The sequence below is a fragment of the Amblyraja radiata genome, chromosome 2 (genome assembly GCF_010909765.2).
Source record: "Amblyraja radiata isolate CabotCenter1 chromosome 2, sAmbRad1.1.pri, whole genome shotgun sequence".
NCBI classification, from domain to species: domain Eukaryota; kingdom Metazoa; phylum Chordata; class Chondrichthyes; order Rajiformes; family Rajidae; genus Amblyraja; species Amblyraja radiata.
The window spans coordinates 64230937-64252601 of NC_045957.1; the positions used below are offsets into that span (position 1 = coordinate 64230937).

A 21665-nucleotide genomic window follows, 5' to 3' on the forward strand; every position below is an offset into this window, starting at 1 on the left:
CCCCAACGTGCGGTTGTGGGGGGGGAGGCTGCATGCAGCGTCACACACACTAACTATCCCCCCCCCCTCCCCCCCCCCCGCACTTACGCTAATTACCCCCCTTGATATTATATTAATATTATTAATTTGCTCCTTTTACCCCATAACCACCCTATCTACTGACGCATAGCCCCCAACTTGCAGTCACATCTAGAGAGGGGGGCGGGGTTAGAGAGTGAGGGCAGAGAGAGAAGGGGCAGAGAGAGAGAGAGACAGAGACACAGAGAGGGGCAAGAGGGATGGGGGGTGGAGAGGAGGATAAGAGGGAGGGTGGGTGAGGGGGGAAAGGTGGGGGAGGAGGGGAGGAGAGAGAGAAGGTGAGAGTGAGGGGGTGCTGAGAGGGGGGTGAGGTGGGGAGCAGGGAGGGGGAGGGAGGAGGGAAGAGGGTGGGGGGTGTGGAGGGGAGGGGGTTTAGGGAAGGGGAGAGTGGGGGAGGAGAGACGGGGAGCAGAGAGGGGGAGCAGAGAGGGGGAGGAGGGGGGAGAGAGAGGGTGTGCTGAGAGGGGGGTGAGGTGAGGGCAGGGGGAGAGGTGGGGAGCAGGGAGGGGGAGGGAGGGTGGAGGGAAGGGGGTAGGGGTGTGTGGAGAGGAGGGGGGTTTAGGGGAGGGACGGTGGGGGAGGGAATGGAGGGGAGGAGAGGGAGAAAAAGAGGGAAGAGAGAGAGAGAGGGGGGAGAGAGGGGGGGGAGAGAGGAGGGGGGAGAGAGGAGGGGGGGGAGAGGAGGGGGGAGAGAGGAGGGGGGGGAGAGGAGGGGGGGGAGAGAGAGGAGGGGGGGAGAGAGAGGAGGGGGGGAGAGAGAGGAGGGGGGGAGAGAGAGGAGGGGGGAGAGAGAGGAGGGGGGAGAGAGAGGAGGGAGGGGGAGAGGAGGGAGGGGAGAGAGAGAGGAGGGGGGAGGAGAGGGGGGGAGAGAGAGAGAGAGAGGGAGAGAGACAGGGGGGGAGAGAGAGAGAGAAAGAGAGAGGGATAGGGAGAGAGAGAGGTGGGGAGAGAGGAGGGGAGAGAGAGAGAGGGTGCCTTTTTACTTCAACCCAAACATCCATTTGCAGGCAGTGCTTTTTTCCTCAAACTAACCATATTTTCATTTCAAACCACATTATGGGTACTCACAGCTGTGGAGACATTTGTTCAGTGTTATTCAGAGCTCTGATTGAGGCACACCACTTGCAGAGACTGATTGAGGCACACCACTTGCAGAGACTGATTGAGGCACACCACTTGCAGAGACTGATTGAGGCACACCACTTCCTAGTTTTATAGTCCCTCCCCCTCCCTCCAGCAGGGGCAGCAGAGAGAATGGGGAATTTTGTAAAAACATTAATATCTCTGTCATATTTCATCGACGGGACAAATCCTCGGCACACATGCGGCGGAAGGGGGCTCTGAGCGAGGTGGCCAAAAATGACGGCCGTAGGTGGCGGCGTTCTCTCGGAAATCGCAGCACAGAAGGCCAAAAGCGGTCAAGAACAGAGATTTAGTAATATAGATATTTAGTACATAAATAACAACTAAAATAATAACTTTAAAAAGTAGTATATTACACTATATCTGTGAATTGCAATGCACATATGCAAAAATTATTTTCTCCAATGGATAACAGTCCACTTGTATAAGATTAATTACTCTTGCTATTTAATAATATCTTAGTACTATGCATGATACATTTTACATTTTTCTGTCAGATTATATTACAGCCAGTTGCAAAATGCATGTCAATTTAACTAATTTCCCCAAGCAGACAAGGTAGTGAAACAGCACTGACCATGGAGAAGTGCTGAATCACTGGCAACTTCGAGATTTCCACATCAAGGTATACAAGCACAAAAGTCTAAAGTTACTGCCAATTTTACAGTGTATTGCTAACAAATGCCGATTGATTTCTTGTCATTAAAAGTCCAGAGTACATGCCATGTGGAAAATAACAATTTTTTCCTTCACTTTGTCCTATTCAGTTTCCATACAAATGGTAAATGGGCTAACCAAAATGGTCCAAATTGGCATTTGGGAAAGTAAGCCATCTGACTGAACCAGTAAGCTTTCTGAAAATTAATTGAAGAGCTGTTCTTGCCTACTAGCCCCCGAGAGCAATTTATTATAGTAATAATAAAAGCATTCTGATAGTTGACAAAAAAATGTTTGAAAAATGAGGTCAAATACCCCAAACGCCAGAAATCTGGAATAAAGTAGAAAAATGCTGACAACTGGTTCATAACCTGAACAAATAGCTTATCATAATTTTCCCCAGTTCCAACATTTTCTTATTTTATTCCTGTTCAAATTAACCAGGTGAGCTGCCATCATTTTGCTTATCTGCAGAAGCAGCTCATCGTATCATGTCCTTCTCTTCAGTGCAATACCAGGATTACTTCAGGTCATCTACAAGCTCCAAAGAGGTCCCTGTAGTATACTTTACCTGGTATAAATAGCTTCAGTCACTTCAGAAACTAGAATGTGGTGAATTAGATCAACCACCGCACAAGATGGGCAAAGAAAATAAACAAACACAGTTAACCACTGTGACTTCTGAATGCTGTTAATTTCCATCACCGAGGGTAATTATCACTCTAAACACTACTCAGCATGTGCAACTCAAAAATCAGGGTGTGGACCTATAATTTCAATATTTCCAGTGGTGGGCAGTACACCTGAATCAATGACACTGATCTTCAACGCAGCATAATAAATTTGCGCTCTCCACCTATACTAAACTCAATGTTATCAATTTTTTCCTCCCCATTAAAAAACAGAAAACCTTTTGTAATATATTAATTGGACAATTTAATTAATGAACCCATTTACCTTGAAAATAGATAAATATTAACATCTTGAACAATAACAAGGGGAATACGCTCATTTACTATGACCATCTAATATGCTCTCACAAATGAGTTACTCTCAATTGATCATGCACAGTTATTTTTCTGTAGGAACAGATTACTTTATGAATCAGTCAAATAGGGTTGATTTTCAAATTGGTGATATGTTTAAGCAATAACATGAGAGGGCCGTTGACTCTTCAGAATTTGACTTTCAAGTCGAAGCAAATCCACACCAACAAAGGCCTTGAGGTCACACAGCTATCACACTGCTAGCTCAGTTGGCAGGGCTCCATTCCTGGGCCACACTGTTCCATTGGATTTGAAACCAAATTTGTTTCTCGTCCTAGTACCAGAATTAATTTTCAATTAATATTCTTTGATTAATCTTCTCGAGTAATAGAGTGCTGGTCAGTATATTAGAAGTTTAAAAAAAAAAATCACAACACCTGAACACAAATGCAGAAAATTTCCCATACAGGTAACCTGTATGGATAGACAGCTCCATTGAACAGGTGGGGTGCAACTTATTAACAAAAAACAAGGAGAGAGGTCACACTGCAAAAATGTTTAGAAAGTGCTTCAAATAATTGTGCATGAAACTGAACAATAACTCAAGCATTTATTATTTGACAAAGCAATATGACCAAATAAATGCAGCTTAACTATTTTAGAAATGTTTGTATGCCATTTTGGAAGTACAGGTGCACAACCTTTTATCCGAAAGCCTTGGGACCAGACACGTTTCGTAATTCGGAATTTTTCAGCCTTCGGAATGGAAGATTTTTAGCGTAGATTTTAACGGCTGGCTCAGTGGTAGAGTGCTCGGCTCATATCCGCAAGGTCGCGAGTTTGCGCCTCGATCCCGGCAGTTACTCGATCGCGAGTTTGAGTCTTCAATGTAGTTTTTTCTTGCAGAATAGGAGAGAATAGGGAGGGTTAGGCTGGGATCATTCTCTGCGAGATGATCTTAGTGCGGGAGACAAGTGTAGGAGAGGTGTACTGACTGTGTGGGCAGAACTTTGGAAGTGATTGCCCACCATTCTCAAAAGCCGCTGTGTCTCCCTGTCCCTGGGATACCAGGGGGCGATCAAACAGCACAATACCCCCCCTCCCCCTCCAACTCCAGAGGAATCTGCTCCCCGATGGGCCGCTACGGAGACAAGTGGCAGTTCGCCCACAGCCCGAGCTGCTCCACCCCAAGAACAAGACGTACCTTGCACACCATCAGCTTCTGCCCCTACGGGGAGCGTGTTCCTCTGGAGTTGGAGCGGGGCTGGGCTGGAGTTGCTGATCTGGGATCTCCGTGCTTGCAGTGGGCCTGGGGGTCGGTGTCCCGATGAGGGGGCGCAGCTCGGGCTGTGGGCGAACTGCCACTTGTCGCCATAGCGGCCCATCGGGGAGCGGCTTCTGGTGGTCCTGACGTCTCCGGCCAGTTTGCAGTTTTCCTCTGGAGTTGGAACGTTGGAATCTGGGCTGCTGCTGGCTGTGGGTCTCTGGGATCTCCGTGCTTGCAGTGGGCCTGGGGGTCGGTGTCCCGTTGGTCCTGACGTCTCCGGTGACTGGCACTGACCTGCTGGCATCGTCGACGTGAAGACAGTGCAAAGCCCCCGCGCCGGTGCAATGGGCGGGGAGCTGGAGAGGGGAGGGAAGGGGTCACACACATGGCCGGGAAGCAGAGGGGTGTAGGTGGGGTGAAACTGAAGGGAGCGACAATCTGCTGCTGCCTGCCCGCTGAGTTAAAACGTTCCCACGCAAGACTCACGATACACTGTGTATCGTGAGTCTACCGTGGGAACTTTTTAACTCAGCGGGCAGGCAGCAGCAGATTGTCAATTATTAACCCTCCCGCGCAATATACCCTCACCTTCTCTTTTATGAATGGGGATTTAGTTCCCCTTTCTTCGAGGACCGACCGGAGGTTCCGCTGTCACCTCTGCGGGCCGCCCTCGGTGAACGTCTTCAAGGACCTTTCTTCAAGGACCGAAAAAATGTCCGCTATTCGGAGCTTTTCGTTATTTGGAATTTCGGATAAAAGGTTGTGCACCTGTATTCCATTTTGGAAAATACAAAGTTAAGCCCAAAGGATCACATTCATTATTGAACACTCATTGAAGCAATGTTGAATTCTGATCAGTGAATGAGTAAAGTTTAAAATTGCTTGACAAACTGGAAGGAGGATATTCATAGAAAATTATTCACAACGGTGAAGTTTCTCACAAACTTAAACAGCGTCTCCTGTCTTGTGCTGTTTACAACCCAGATAAAAACATTTAAAGTGCAACAAATTCACATGAGCTCTACAAAAAGTTCCAAGATGTGATAATTAATTGTATAGCATCAAAACCACCCAATTTCTTAGAATGAAGATAGCTACCACTACCGGTGTTCTTAGAGTTCAAGTAATGCAACTTAACTTTTCATCTAATTATAGCCAATGAAAACCTAAAGTTCAAGCTCACCTCGTCTACAACTATTTTCATAACCTGGATTTAAATGGTGTAATTAGCAGAATTCACAGTTTAACATAAAAATCTCAGCTGCAGCAAAAGAGGGTGACCCTTGCCTTCAATTACAACTTCTGTGGGACAAGTCAGCCAATTAGAAGAGTTTTAAAATCAGCGTTTGTAAAAAGTCCCTTGCCTTTAAATAATTCTTCCTAACCCAGTTACAGTTTCAGATTGATTTTTAACTGAGACAACTTGATGCATGTCAAAAACAAGCATTCATAATGAGAATCTACAAATAGGCTCAAAGTATAAGCCCCAGCTCATGCATTCATGTCTAGTTTGCGCATAACATTATAGACGTAGTGCTAATGTTTATCAGCAATTGTACCCTTGATTGAAAATATTGTTCTAGAAACACTGCTTTTGGTTTATTTTAGACCATTCATTTACCATAATCCAGTCTTAAGATACAGACAAAAGTGGTTGGAGAAAGAACTGAAAACAAATTCAAAAAGCAAATGCAAAAAATAATAATTCAACAGATATAATGTTTATTGAATTATACAAACAATGTTTTGTCCTCATTGAGTATAAAAGTTCCTTTGAAAATGTACTCACTAAATGAAAGATCGTGTCTTGTCCAGGGACAACTTGAGAGCTTATTTCAAATAATGCCAGGATGCAGGTAATTACCACATGATAGGATAACAGCCAACATGAGACCAGAAACAGCTTCAACTCTTTACCTATTTCAGTTTAAGTTTCGGGCCAACATATTTAAATTACATTTCCAGAGGCTCATTATCTCTTCGCAAGAAAATAATGATTGCTAGCATTTGAATTCATTTTTTTCCTGGAAAGCTAACAACGGCCCGTTTCATTTATCATCGTTACTTTTATGCATTTTTTTCATTCATTTCTTCTATATCACGGTCATTATATATCTTGTTTCCCTTTCCCTTGAATCTCAGTCTGAAGAAGGGTCCCGACCCGAAACGTCACCTATTCCTTTTCTCCAGAGATGCTGGTTGGCTTGTTGCATTACTCCAGCTTTTTGTGTCTATCTTCTGTCAAAGAACATACTTGGTCTCTGTCCTATCTCACACATTCCCATCATTCGCCTCACCCATTCCTGCTAAGATCATGCCCATTAAGGTATCTTCATATCTGGAATTGTGAGAAAATAAACATGTTTAAAATCATGTTTAAAAAAAATATTACCTGTTTTTATCTCCATTGATATATCTGACTTGCTGAGTGTTTCTGGCATCTTCTGTTTTTAATACAGAACTAGACCAAGTGGGACCCGTTGGGCCCCGTCCCCCAATGCAGGGGGTGGGGGGGATGACGTCACACGGGAGGGCTGGTCCCCGAACGCGGTGTCGGCGCTCACCCCGGAGACAGGCACCCCCCGGAGCCAATCGCCCATTCCCCCAACGTAACCCGTTCACCCAACGCAATATTCCACCACCAACCCATAAGCCCCAACTGCGCAGGCATGGCTAATTTTCCTTCATCCAACAACACTCCCTCCCCCTCCTCTTCACCCTCCCTCTTCTCTCATCTCACCTCCTCCGCTCCCTCCTTCACCTCTCCCTCCCCTTTCCCCTACCCTCAGTCACTCCCCACCCTCAGTCACTCCCTCCCACCCTCCATAACCCCTCTCCCCTCCCTACCCCCCGACCCGTTGGGCCCCGTTTCCCCAATGCAATATTCCACCACACACGTTTCGCCAACACAGCCCGTTTCCACCACTCACCCATTCCCCCAACGCAACTCGTTGTATTCACTGGAATTTAGAAGTATGAGACGGGACCTTATAGAAACATAAAAAATTCTTAAAGGATTGGACAGGCTAGATGAGAGGACTGAGAAGAGGAAAAACTTCTTCACCCAGAGAGTTGTGTCTGGGATTCTCTGCCACAGAAGACAGTGGAGGCCAATTCACTGGATGTTTTCAAAAGAGAGCTGGATTTAGCTCTTAGGGCTAAAGGAATCAAGGGATATGGGGAGAAAGCAGGATCAGGGTAGTGATTTTTGATGATCAGCCATGATGATATTGAATGGCGGTGCTGCCTCGATGGGCCGAATGGCCTACACCTGCACCTATTTTCTATGTTTCTAAAAGTGCCGAGTTACTCAAAGGGTCAGGCAGCATAGCGAAACAGTCCTGGAGAATTCAAATTTCATAGGTTAAAATGCTTATCAACCAGGAGATTCAGCAGGCCTTAGTGACGGAGCGCAAGTATTTGGTGAAACGATCTCCGGCACCACGCTTGGTCTCGCCGATGTAAAGGAGACGACATCAGAAACACCCAATGCAATAGATGAGGTTAGAGGAGGTAAACATAGCCTTCTGTCTTACCTGGATGGACTGCTGGGGTCTTGGATGGAGGCGAGTGAAGAGGTGGGTGTAGGGGAAAGCACCTGGGAATGGGTGGTTTGGCTGGGAAGAGATGAGTGATTCAAGGAATTGGGAAGGGAGCAGTCTCTGCAGAAGGCAGACAGGGGTCGGGATGGGAAAGGTTCGACTGGTGGTAGAATCATTTTGAAGGTGGCAGAACATCTTCTATCCTTGTCTAACACCATTTGTCTTTTCATCTCTGGTCTTTGCCCAACAATCTGCCTATCAACAATCCCCCTTGCATGTATCCACCAAACACTCACCAGAATTTGTCTTGCCCCTTCTCTCTTCCAGGTTTCTACCCCCACCACACCTAAATTAATCTGAAGGGTCCCGACCCAAAACATCACCTATCCATGTTCTCCAGTGATGTTACCTGACCCGCTGAGTTACCCCAGACTTTGCGTCATAACATGTGGTTGCTCATCAATACATTCCGCCTGCATCATAACCCTGAACATTAGGGGCACAGGACATCAACACAGAACAATGCATTTTGATTCATTCCCCTTTAATACCATTTCAGAATTTTTAATCTCAAAATGCAGATAATTTTAACGTTTAAAATCATAAGAGTAGAAACAAACTTGTACACCATAAATAATAAGCTTCAGCAGAAATGTTCAATTATTTTTCGATTTGCACATGGTGGCTCTTCTCAGCTTCCTGATATCATCGCTATGTAAAGGAATACTCTTCAGTAGATGTATACAGTACACAAATGAGCCAACTTCCCATTTTGCATTGCAATCCAAGCTCTTGCACATCACTTGAGGTTGGCAGCAACCCTGCCAAAAACTGAAACAGACACAATGCTAAACTGAATCAATTACCAGGGATTTAAGAAATCCTGATATCCATTTTTCTCAATTTCTCCACTAAAAAAGAGGGAGCAGAAAGCACCATCAATTCCAATAATGTGCAATTTTAGTAATGGTATGGATAAGGTGTATCTCTATATCTTTGGTGTAAACCAGCATCTACAGTTCCTTCCTACACAGGGAGTCATGCTTCTGTCTTCCCAATCTACAATTGGTGAAAAACTATGTTCACAAAAACTGATAATTTTAGGATAAAGGTGGCGTGGTTGTGCAAAAGGGAGGTAGTGCTGATATAGTTCAAGCCTTTCCAGTTCAAGTGATGGTAATAAGGGAGAGGAGCTGACAGATGGCAAATGTTAGAGATAAGATCATTATTGCTGACATCCTGAAACACATTTGCAGCAGCCTGAGCTAACACAGAGGAAGCATCCAACTGCAATTTCTTTTGCTTAACAATAGTGTCAGTGTGCACTTATTCTTTACCTCCCCTTCATCATTGCACCAAGGCTATAATCACAGCTGATGATTAGCAAGAACATGACATGTACATGCAAATGGGAGTAAGGAAGTCAAATGACAATTCCATAGGACCTTGGTGAGACTGCACCGAGCCTTGGTTTTGCCATCTCCATCTGCATCTGCAACTCAGTCATAGATCATGGAAACAGGCCCTTCGGCCCAGCTTGCCCACATCTACACTAGTCCCACCTGCCTGCATTTTGGCCCACATCCCTCCAAACCTGTCCTAGCCACATACCTGACTAATTGTTCCTTAAGCGTTGAAATAGTTCCTGCCTTAACTACCTCCTCTGGCAGCTCATTCCATACACCCACCGTGTGTGAAAACGTTACCCCTCAAGATTCCTATTAAATCTTTCCCACTTCACCTTAAACTTAATCTGGTTCCCGATTCCCCTACTCTGAGCAAGAGACTCTGTGCATCTATCGCTCTATTCCTCTCATGATTTTATACATCTCTATAAGATCACTCCTCATCCTCCTGTGCTCCATGGAATAGAGACCCAGCCTACACAACCTCTCCCTATAGCTGACACCCTCTAGTCCTGGCAACATCCTCGTAAATCTTCTCTGAACCCTTTCAAGCTTGACAATATCTTTAACAAGGTGCCCAGAAATGAACACAATACTCTAAATGCAGTCTCACCAAAGTCTTATACAACTGCAACATGATCTCCCAACTTCTAAACTCATTATTCCGCCTGATGATGGCCAATGTGCCAAAGGCCTTTTAGACCAACCTACCTATCTATGCCACCTTCAAGAAACTATGTACCTGCTGGCTCCTCTTTTCTGAAGTATTAATATTATGCCCGTGACCTTCCTCAGTATTTCCTCTCCATAAAAAATGCTTAGGAAAGTCACAGGCATAACATTATTTCATGCCCATCACAAAGTTATCCATCTATTGCCTAAACCATTTCTTAGTTCCTATTATAATTTCTCGTAGATATATATATTTTGCTGCTTTCATACATTTGACAGTTATAGAACTTACAATCCTCCTTGTTATTTTTCTTGCTTATTCTTATAATTTATCTTTTCCTTATGAATTTTTGCTTCCTGAAAATCTGCCAATCTTCAGACTTACTGCTGCTATCAACAACCTTAAAATCTTCTTTTAATCTAATATGATGAGTTTATTTCAGGACAGAACACCACTCTAGTGGAGTTTTTATTTCTCAACCACCTTTGCATTAAATATTTTGTTAAATGCTATTATCTACTCAAACCTTTCAAATCTAATTTTGTACTCTACTTATCTGTACAGAAATTGGCTTTATTTTTCCAAGAACCAGGTTTCAAACTGATCTTTCAATCTGCAAATGCACAAAAACACGACTGATTAGTGAACATATTCTGCTAAAAGGCTACTCCATAATAAGATTAACAATTATTCTATTTCTTGACACAAGGTTAAAGATATTTTGTTGCAGAAAACTATCCTGATTGCATTCAATGTATGCATCTCCCAATCTCCTTTTGGGAATCTGACCAGCCCAGTCCATTTGATAATTAATGTTCCCCCTTTGATCTTTGTATTATATTTGCCACTGCTTAACCTATTAATTGATTCTCTCTAATTGTGATGCTGGTAAACCACTCCAACGTGTCTTTTTATTTCCCACCACCTTTTTTTTTTTAAACTGTTTTTCTGGGTCTAGATCATTCCTTATTTATCATCTTTTATCAGAGATACTTCACCTCCTTTTCTGTACTGACTTACCTTTGAGAGGAATATTTAATTCTTAACCATGGTAACCATGCAACCAAGTCTCTGTAACAGCTTTTGGGTTAAATCTATTTATCGCTGAATGTTCAGCTTGTTTGGGATGCTTGGTGGGTTACATGGAAACAAAGAAAATAGGTGCAGGAGGCCATTTGGCCCTTTGAGACAACACCGCCATTCATTTGGATCGTGGCTGATCATCCACAATCAGTAACCCGTGCCTGCCTTCTCCCCATATTTCTTGATTCCACTAGCCCCAAGAGCTCTATCTAACTCTCTTTTAAATTCATCCAGTGAATTGGCCTCTACCGCCTTCTGTGGCAGAGAATTCCACAAATTCATAACACTCTGGGTGAAAATGTTTTTTTCTCATCTCAGTTTTAAATGGCCTCCCCTTTATTCTTAGACTGTGGCCCCTGGTTCTGGACTCCCCCAACATTGGGAACATTTTTCCTGCATCCAGCTTGTCCAGTCCATTTATACATTTCTATAAGATCCCATTTCATCCTTCTTAATTCCAGTGAATATGAGACCAGTTTTTCTTATCTTTCCTCATGTGACAGTCCCGCCATCCCAGGGGTTAACCTCATGAACCTACGTTGCACTGTCTCAATAATAAGGATGTCATTCCTCAAATTAGGAGACGGAAACTGTAGACAATACTCCAGATGTGGTCTCACCAGGACCCTGTACAACTGCAGAAGGACCTCTTTACTCCTATACTCAAATCCTCTCGTTATGAAGGCCAACATGCCATTAGCTTTCTTCACTGCCTGCTGTACCTGCATGTTTACTTTCAGTGACTGATGTACAAGGACACCCAAGTCTCGTTGCACTTCCCTTTTTCCTAATCTGACACCATTGAGATCATAATCTGCCTCCTTGTTCTTGCCGCCAAAGTGGATAAGTCACCCTGCAACCTCTTCGCAATTCACACTGCCACTCAGCTTTGTGTCATCTGCAAATTTGCTCGAGTTACTTTTAATCCCATCATCTAAATCATCAATATATATTGTAAAAAGTTGCGGCCCTAACACCGAGCCTTGCGGCACTCCACTCGCCACTGCCTGCCATTCTGACAGAGACCCGTTTATTCCGACTCTTTGTTTCTTGTCTGCCAACCAATTCTCTATCAATGTCAATACCCTATCCCCAATACCATGTGCTCTAATCTTGCCCACTAATCTCCTGTGTGGGACCTTATCAAATGCTTTCTGAAAGTCCAGATGCACTACACCCACTGGCTCACCTTCATACATTTTACTTGTCACATCTTCAAAAAATTCCAGAAGAGTAGTCAAGCATGATTTCCCTTTCATAAATCCATGCTGACTTGGACCAATCCTTTTACTGCTATCCAAATACGCCGTTATTACATCTTTAATAATTGACTCCAGCATCTTCCCCACCACCGATGTCAGGCTAACTGGTCTATCATTCCCCGATTTCTCTCTCGCTCCTTTCTTGAAAAGTGGGATAACATTAGCTACCCTCCAATCCACAGGAACTGATCCTGAATCTATAGAACACTGGAAAATGATCACCAATGCGCCTACAATTCCCTGGGATGCAGACCATCAGGTCTTTGGGATTTATCAGCCTTCAGTCCCATCAGTCTACCCAATACTATTTCTTGCCTAATGTAAATTTCTTTCAGTTCCTCTGTCTCCCGAGATCCTCTGTACTCTAGTACATCTGGGACATTGTTTGTGGCTTCCTTAATGAAGACAGAACCAAAGTACCTGTTCAACTCTTCTGCCATTTCTTTGTACCCCATAATAATTTCACCTGTTTCTGCCTTCAAGGGACCCACATTTGTCCTTTGAAAGTTTCCCAATCCTCTGGCTTCCCGCTACTCTTTGCTATGTCATACACCTTTTCTTTTGGTTTTATTCCATCTTTAACTTCTCTTGTCAGCCACGATTGCCTCTTCCTCCCCTTAGAATCTTTCTTCCTCTTTGGAATGAAATGACCCTGCATCTTCTGGATTATGCCCAGAAATTCCTGCCATTGCTGTTGCACCGTCATTCCTGCTCAGATCCTTTTCCAGTCGACCATGGCCAGCTCCTCTCTCATGCCTTCATAGTCCCCTTTGTTCAAATGCAACACTGACACTTCCGATTTAACCTTCTCCCTCTTAAATTGCAGATTAAAACATATTATGGTCACTACCTCCGAGCGGTTCTTTTACCTTGATTTACGTTATTAAATCTGGTTCATTAGACAGCACTAAATCCAGAATTGCCTTTTCTCTGGTAGGCTCCATTACAAGTTGCTCTAAGAATCCATCTTGGAGGCACTCTACAAACTCCCTTTCTTGGAGTCCAGAACCAACCTGATTTTCCCAGTCAACCTGCATATTGAAATCTCCCATAACCACAGTGGCATTACCTTTGTTACGCCAATTTTAACTCCTGCTGCAACTTGCCCCCTATATCCAGGCTACTGTTTGGGGGCCTGTAGATAACTCCCATTAGTGTCTTCTTACCTTTACAATTCCTCAATATCCACAGCGACTCTACATCGTCAGTCCCTATGGCACCCTTCGCAAGGGACTGAATTCCATCCCTCACCAACAGAGCTACCCCACCTCCTTTGCCCACTTGCCTGACCTTTCTATAGGACGAATAACCATGAATATTTAGTTCCCAGTCCCGATCCTCCTGCAGCCATGTCTCTGTAATCCCCACAATGTCATATCTACCAATCTCTAACTGAGCCTCAAGCTCATCCACTTTACTTCTTATATTTTGCGCATTCATATATACTTTTAATCCATTATTCACCTCACCTTTCACATCGATTCCTATTTAACTTGGCCATACTCTCCTATCCCTTTGTGAGCTTTCTGCCCCACTAATTCTGGTGTGTCTTTCTTAACTTTTCCTGTACTCTCTTTCCCTTTAACTCCATCCTTGTATTCCCAATTTGCCTCCTCCCTCCCACAATTTAGAAACATAGAAACATAGAAATTAGGTGCAGGAGTAGGCCATTCGGCCCTTCGAGCCTGCACCGCCATTCAATATGATCATGGCTGATCATCCAACTCCGTATCACGTACCTGCCTTCTCTCCATACCCTCTGATCCCCTTAGCCACCAGGGCCACATCTAACTCCCTCTTAAATATAGCCAATGAACTGGCCTCAACTACCCTCTGTGGCAGAGAGTTCCAGAGATTCACCACTCTCTGTGTGAAACCAGTTTAAGTTTTAGTTTAGGTTTTAGTTTAAAACCATCTGTGTAGCAGTGGCAGACCTGCCTGCCAGAATGCTGGTCCCCCGCCTCTTAAGGTGAAACCCGTCCCTTTTGTACAATTCACCCTTGCCCCAAAACGGATCCCAGATTAAGAATCTCATTCCCTGTACCAGCTCCTCGGCCACTCATTCAGATCCCCTATTTCCCTGTTCTTGCCCTCGCCAGCACGAGGAACTGGAAGCAAACCAGAGAGAACCACCCTGGATGTCCTGCTTTTCAGCCTTCTTCCGAGCTCTCTAAAGTCATGCTGTAGAATCTCTTTACTCTTCTTCCCAAAGTCATTTGTGCCGACATGCATTACCACTCCCAGCTGCTCACCTTCACCCTTGAGGATGCCCAGCAATGGATCCTTGACATCCTGGATCCTGGCACCAGGGAGGCAACACACCATCCTTGAATCCCGCCTGTTGCCGCAGAAACTCCTGTCTGTACCTCTCACGATGGAGTCCCCGACTACCACGGCTGTGTCTTCAACTTTGCTTCAGCGCCATGTTTTGACTCGCAGATCTGTTCGCGGCTCAAAATGGCAGTGTCTTCTGTCCCGACAGCTTCCAACAGCTGTTTAAGAGGTACATCCCCCGGGGCCTCCTGTACTCCAAGCTTCCTTCCCTTCCTCATCATCACCCACTTGATCTTTTCCAGTATCTTCGGTATTTAGCGATCTCGCTGTATGTCCTGTCCAGGAAACTCTCGCTTTTCCCAGATGATCCTGAGGTCATCCAGTTGCCGCTCCAATGTCCCAACACGGTCCTTCAGGATCTGAACCGGGACACACTTTCCACAGTTGTAGCAGCTAGAGGCACCATCAGTGTCCCTGACCTCCCACATACTGCAAGCATCACACTGAATCAGCTTTCTTGCCATTTCTTCACGGCGTCTCACCCTCTCCAATTTTTGGCGTAGTCTCCTCCCTCAGCCTCCTCGCCAAAGACTCTCCAGCCAAAGACTCGCACTTTTCTCACAAGGCACTTCCCTCGACAAGGCCGCTCCCCGGCAGGCCACTCCCCTAGAGTAAACCTTGCTTATATTAGCTGATAAATTGACTTATTCGCAAACTTACCGATTTGCTAATTAAATTTCTCAGCCAATCACCACACTCACTCCTTCATCTGCCGCTCCTCTGCCGACCTTGATGGTATGTGTTGCAGGCTGGACCCGACCAGTTTTTAAATCACCCGCTGCTGAAAAACTCCACAAGAGATTACCTTCTCAGCCAATCCCCGCACTCACTCCTTCACCTGCCGGTCCTCTGCTGACCTTGAAGGTATGTGATGGGTTCAGGTACCATCGCCAATTTTAAAATGTTCTTTCGCAGATGTGCTATTACCGTTCATGTTTCATTCTGTGTAGTATCTGCTATTTTGTTCTATGCCCTTGTTTTTGATTTGATCACTCAAAATAAATCGTGTTATTCTTGCCATCACTATTAGATGAATTAACTAATTCAACACAAATTTTACAAATATTCTCTAAATGTTACTGTTCAATTTTACGTATTTAACAAAATGGCAAATTATCAATCAAACTTCAGCAGTTAAACTAAAACTCAACAGAACCTCATCAGCGAATATCTCGTCAACATTTGAAATGTTGCACAATAGTCTCCCACTCTATGTTCCCCCACTAAGGTTTTGGTAATTTGCAAGTTACAATGGGTCGGCATAAGAATAACCTGTTCTTTCACTCATCCCACAGCCACTGTGTATTTACAAAGTATTCAGGTTTTGTTTCCTATGTTGACAATAACTGTTTTGTAATGCTAGAGAAAATAAAAGGGCTCAGAGGCATTTAACATTTACCAGATACAGGACTTGATGGAATCAAAAGTTGATAACCCTGCAAATATTTTAAACACAATAAATATCTTATTCAAAACATTTCACAATCTACTTTGAAATAATTTGGTGAAAAAGGAACAAATTGTCATTCCATTATTCAAGAATAGTATAAAGGTGCACAAATTTAAGCTCATTTTTACAATCCAGAGAGAAGGTTAACTGAGAATTGAGCTAAGATGTTTAGAGAACTACTATCTTTGGCATTTTACAAAAATGGTTATTTAGTAGCCCACAGTGGCAACCCTTAAATATGGCAACTAGGAGTTAAATACTTGTTTTATGGTCCCTGTTTTAGTCACGAAAATTTTTTTTTGGCAATAATGGCAGAAAAATTCAGCTTGATTCTTTTGGGTTTAAAGGACCCAACCATAACTAAGGAATGGCAAAAACCAAATGAGGATGGATGTTCACTATGTTTTCCACTGAACCACGCTAATGCACTCATACAGTTTGCAATTGGTTTTCAAGTACTACTTCATCATATATGTGTAAGAGATGGAGAAGACTATTTCAATCAATGCATCACTGATTTCCCTCAATAGCAACAAAAAGCACAATTTATCACTCATGTTGTCCTCAAACTACACCTTGAATTTTAAATAAATATGAAACTAAAAATGTGGGCAAAGTAATTTCAAGGTACAAGGAAACACACGTTGCGGCCAAAAGGACTGTCAATTGTGCTAGAGGAGAAGCCATGTTTCAGGAAGGCCTCCCAGAGTTTGGATAGTCTTCTCATCAGAGCAGATGCAATGGAAATGAAAGCACTGAGAGGATAGAATAAATTACTTAAAGGAGATAGGGCAGAGGAAGTTTCAGTCAAAGTAACTTTGGAGCCTGTGGTTTTGTAATGGATGTTTGTTACCAGGGCTCGAAATTAATAGTTGCTTGGTTGCCAATAGCCACCTAAATAGCTGGTTTATACCGAAGATAGACACAAAAAAACGTGTGTAACTCAGTGGGTCAGGCAGCATCTCTGGAGAAAAGGAATAAGGGACTTTACTGGTCGGCAGCGGCGACGGCTGTAGTGCGGGGTGATGGAGGGTCGGAGCGAACGATGGGCCCCGCACAGCAGCGGCGACGACGATAGCGTCTCCACCTCCTCCCGCACTCCACCCGCCCTCATAGCGGCCGCTGCGTGCCACTCCGCCAACAGCGATAACCACTTTCAAAACAAAGCCTCCCGCATGCCGAGGAGGGAGGGAAGAAGGGCGGGGGAGTCCCCCTTCCGCCGTCTGAAGCACCTTCCTGTTGGCTGGCGGAGGAGGGGAGGCGGTGGGGAGGAGATCCCAACTGCCTCCCCTTTTGGCAGCGGCACTTGGCGGTGGACAGGGACGGCCAAGGCCAAGGATGATGCCAGTGTTGTCCGAGGAGCGCTGATCTTTCTTCCTCCCCACCTCCTCTGCCCCTTCCCCTCTCTCCCTCTTTTATACGTCCCCCCCCCCTTATCCTGGGACCCCTCCTCTCCATTCCGCACTGATCCCCATTCCCGCCTCTATTCAGTCCTCACTGACATCCCCTGTGCTCCCCTCCCCATCTACCCCCCCCCCCCCCGATTTATTCATCCTGCACTGTTCACCCTACCCACCTCGCATTGATTCTCCTGCACCCCCCATCCATCGTACATCATCCCAATTCATCCTGTACTGACCCCCCTTCCCATCCATCCTGCACTGCCCCCCATTCATCCTGTACTGACCCCCCCTCCATTCATCCTTCACCGATCCCCTCATCCATCCTGTAGCGATCCCTCCATTCATCCTGTACTGATCCCCCCCATCCATTCCGTATTGATCCCCCCCATTCAACCCCCACTGACATCCCCCACACTCTCCCCTCACAATTTTACCTACTCCAACCAACACACACTAATTCCCCTGCCTCAATCCATCCATCCCTCACCGATTGCCTTCTCAACCCCCCCCCCCCCCCACCAATCTATCCATCCCACACTGATCTGATTCACCCCCCGACCCTACTGCGCTGGAAATGTCTTCAGAGCGAACATTGACTGTTGGATAACGGAATGCAACCAAATGTGTTTTAATTCCCAATGTTATTATTTGTTTTAAAAGATGGATTAATTAAATTGTGAAACATTAAAACCGCAGTGTTCGATTGTCACTGCTACCGTTGACACATTATTACAGAATTCATTTTAACGGCAAATCAGTGTTCTTAATATGGAGTATCAGTACTGTAGCTATTTAATGAGCAACATTCACAACTATATGTGTTCAAGAAGGAACTGCAGATGCTGGAAGATCGAAGGTACACAAAAATGCTGGAGAAACTCAGCGGGTGCAGCAGCATCTATGGAGCGAAGGAAATAGGCGACGTTTCGGGCCGAAACCCTTCTTCAGACAGATCCGTTTCGGGCCGAAACCCTTCTTCAGACTGAATCATTCACAACTATATGTTGGATTTATCCAAGTTTTACTTCTACATACATCACGAATTTGGTCAGGAGATATTTCAGTTGAAATTTTTTAATTAATTCTGAAGTGGGAATGATGGAAACAGCGTTTATCAATAAAAAAATTTAAATGTGGTGCGTACAAACTGGGTATCTTCATTGCTGTTCACAGCACCTACATCTAATCTGAATCTCCGGTAATGTGTCGTTTTGACACCTTTAAACATATTGCCAAAAGAACATTTGCTGCAGTTATGTCCTTTGGCTATCTCTTGTCAGTTGTTTAACCTGTCTCTTGTTTAACATGTCAGATGGGTATAGTCGTTTTTAATAGCTATTATCATAAAATGCCTTTAGAAATTTCCTTGCAACTTGCATATTTTGTTGTGGATAAATTATGTGGGAAACGAGAGTGTTTATGTACCAACGACCCATGCTATGGCCATGTCATTATAAATTTATTTCCTTCACAGAAAACATGCTTGCAACAATCTGTAGTGTGCATGGTTAAGCATATATGTTACCATGGTCCAGGATTTATTGACACAGGTTGATCACACGCTGAATAATCCAACCACATTTTTGTTTGGAAGTGAACGAAATCATAGAAATTACATTCATTGCAACGTAAAAAGAGTTGAGATACTGTATTATAATTTTGCTGTATGTCATTGTGGTATATATCATGTCTTGATTGGTGAATATGTTTAGTTTGTGACTTTGAAGCAGAAATAATATGTGGATGCTTCATTGAGCACAATTCCGATTGGTAACTACGCACTTCGTCCGAGCACATTATCGCACGCGTCATGCAAGCCGTCTTAAATGGCCACCTGTACTGTCATTTGGCAACCTAAAAAGCTGCCAAGGTTGCCCGGCTGGCAACAGAGAAAAAAAGTTAAGTGAGAGCCCTGGTTACTCTCCATTCCCCAGACATGGAGATGGAAAGATTCAGAATTCGAAGGGAAAAGTCAATGATGGACCAGGGAAATTGGCATCAAAAGTAATCAAATGTTTGAGCTATGTATGTTTGTAAGAAGCAACACCACAGTTGTTGATGTACTGAACAAAAAGTCTATTTGGAGCCACATATTGGACCGAAACAAATACTGTTCCATGTATTACAAACAAAGCCAGGCATGGATTAGGTCAATCTAAACTCCCAAATTACAATTTGATTTGAAGAAAGTGAGTGAAGAGGTTTTTCATGAAATTAGTTCAGTGTGCTAATGAAGGGCACTGCTGGGCTTCTACTCAACAGGGTTCACAGACTTTCCCAGTGTGGGTTGTAGGTGTAAATAGAATCTATGTCCTCAAATTGAGGTCCAACTAGTAGTTCATCTCCAACCCGTCTTCACCTTGTCAAAGATATTCCATTCAAAATAACCAGCTCTACCTCACCTTGAAACTAACTCATTATCTCTCAATCCAAAAAGGACACTGAGTGCCAGAGTAACTCAGCGGGTCAGGCAGCATTTCTGGAGAACATGGATCGGTGACGTTTCGGGTCGAGACTCTTCACAATTCTGATGAGTTGTTAAATTTGTTTCCCTTTTCAGAGATGATACCAGGCCAGCAATTTTTGTTTTAACTTTGGAATTTTAGCATCGACAGTTTTATGATTTTAATTGAGATTCAGCAACAGTTGATCTATCGTTCCCGAGATATCACCCCCCATTTTGTGCATTTTAAAAAACATTTTAGATTTTTTTTTTTAAACTAGCTAGATAGAGCTCTAGTTAGATAGAGCTCTAGGGGCTAGTGGAGTCAAGGGATATGGGGAGAAGGCAGGCACGGGTTATTGATAGGGGACGATCAGCCATGATCACAATGAATGGCGGTGCTGGCTCGAAGGGCCGAATGGCCTCCTCCTGCACCTATTTTCTATGTTTCTATGTTAGCGTCTCTGTTTTCTCCTTAGCTTCAAGTGTGCATAGATACAGCACACTTATGACGTTAACAGCCCTTCTCTCGTATTCAGCCAAATCTACACGAGGAGTGTAAAAGATAGGTAGGAAAATAAAAGTGACTTGGAACATGACACAGGCAAGAACAAAAACATTCAACTTAAGTCACTGTTAACCCCTTGCCAATGAGCCGCCTTGTCCCCTTGCATCATTCTTTAGAGCATCTCATCAGCATGGTTCTCAAGGTTATCTACCCAGGGTCCCCATGGAGAGTAATAGTTCAGCCGAGTGGGCATCAGAAACTGCTGCAATCCAGCAATTAGCAGTTCAGGATGTTAGCCAAGACTTCTTGCACCACTGAAAGAATGAATTTAATTATGGTGTTTGCCTTTGGAGTTGGCAATACCTCCAACAGCAGACTAAAATATTGTATTAAACTGTAAATCCCCCCTTTCCAAATTAATTAAGTGGCAGTCTGATGAAAACACAAGATATACAGCTCTCTCATATAGTTTCCACATATTATTCAAATCTGAATGCAATAGATGACTGCCGGATTGATGTTGTCATCATTTCCAGCTAATTGTTCTTTAGTTGCAGTACCGTTATTTCTGATGTTTGACTCATACCCTGAAGCCCTTACAGAACATCATTGTGGCCAAAATTCACCTCCATGACTGCAAAACAGGTCATTACATTGATGTATCATAATGGGCAGGGTTTTTACGCAGATATTTTCAGATTCAGTGTCATTGGTTCTGTCCATAGAAGAGGTATGTGTCACTTAGCCTTCATGTTCTGTCCAGTTTAAATAAAACACGACACAAGGATCATAAGAAATGCTGCACATGTGCCACCAGAAAATGAGAAAAGGGTGGACTGTGGGGAATATATGTACAGCAGAGGTAAGGAACAGGAAAGGAGAGGATAAGCAAGGAAGTTGTAGGTATCGGGATGTGGGGATGGTGCAGGAAAATGGCTCTGTACTAAAATAACTGCTGTAATCTCATTAAATGGCAAATCAGAAACAAGTGGCTGAATGGCATACTCTTTTATTTATTATATTTATGTTCTTCAATTATGTTACTGTTGCTGCATGCAATGGGAAGACCCGTCAACCTCTGAACTTGAACCACTGAGATCCCTTCGCTCAGTCAAAGACTTGACTGTTTACAGAACTAGCTAAATATGTCATCTTCCTTTTTATAACCACAAAGCGGACAACAACTAACAGTTAAACAGCATAGCAAATAGAATTTATCCCAAATAATATTTTGTACCTCCTGAACAAGAGTATCAGTATTAGAAAATCACTATGTGAAAAAGTTATTGCAAAGTACTGCAATCACAGTGAGCTCAATGAATCATGAGGCAGTTAACTGGTGCAGAACAACTGTAGAACTATAGAACAAAACCCCATGTCCAATTCCTCAGCAGTAAATACAATCACAAGACAAGCAACACCATTGTGAG

The 21665-nt window shown here is 43.9% G+C and overlaps 1 protein-coding gene across 2 annotated transcripts in view; it reads right to left on the bottom strand.

Annotated features, from left to right (window-relative positions):
- LOC116990365 (apoptosis regulator Bcl-2-like) overlaps positions 1-21665 on the bottom strand; it is a 147060-nt gene that overhangs the window by 62668 nt on the left and 62727 nt on the right. The window contains exon 2 of one of the 2 annotated variants that reach the window (XM_033047963.1): positions 6343-6469. The exons of the other annotated variant lie outside the window; for it this stretch is intronic. Within the exon in view, the coding sequence (XP_032903854.1) occupies positions 6464-6469 (6 nt within the window). The 3' untranslated portion in view covers positions 6343-6463. Of the gene's footprint in view, positions 1-6342; positions 6470-21665 lie in introns of those variants that run through there. 2 annotated transcript variants of the gene reach the window in all.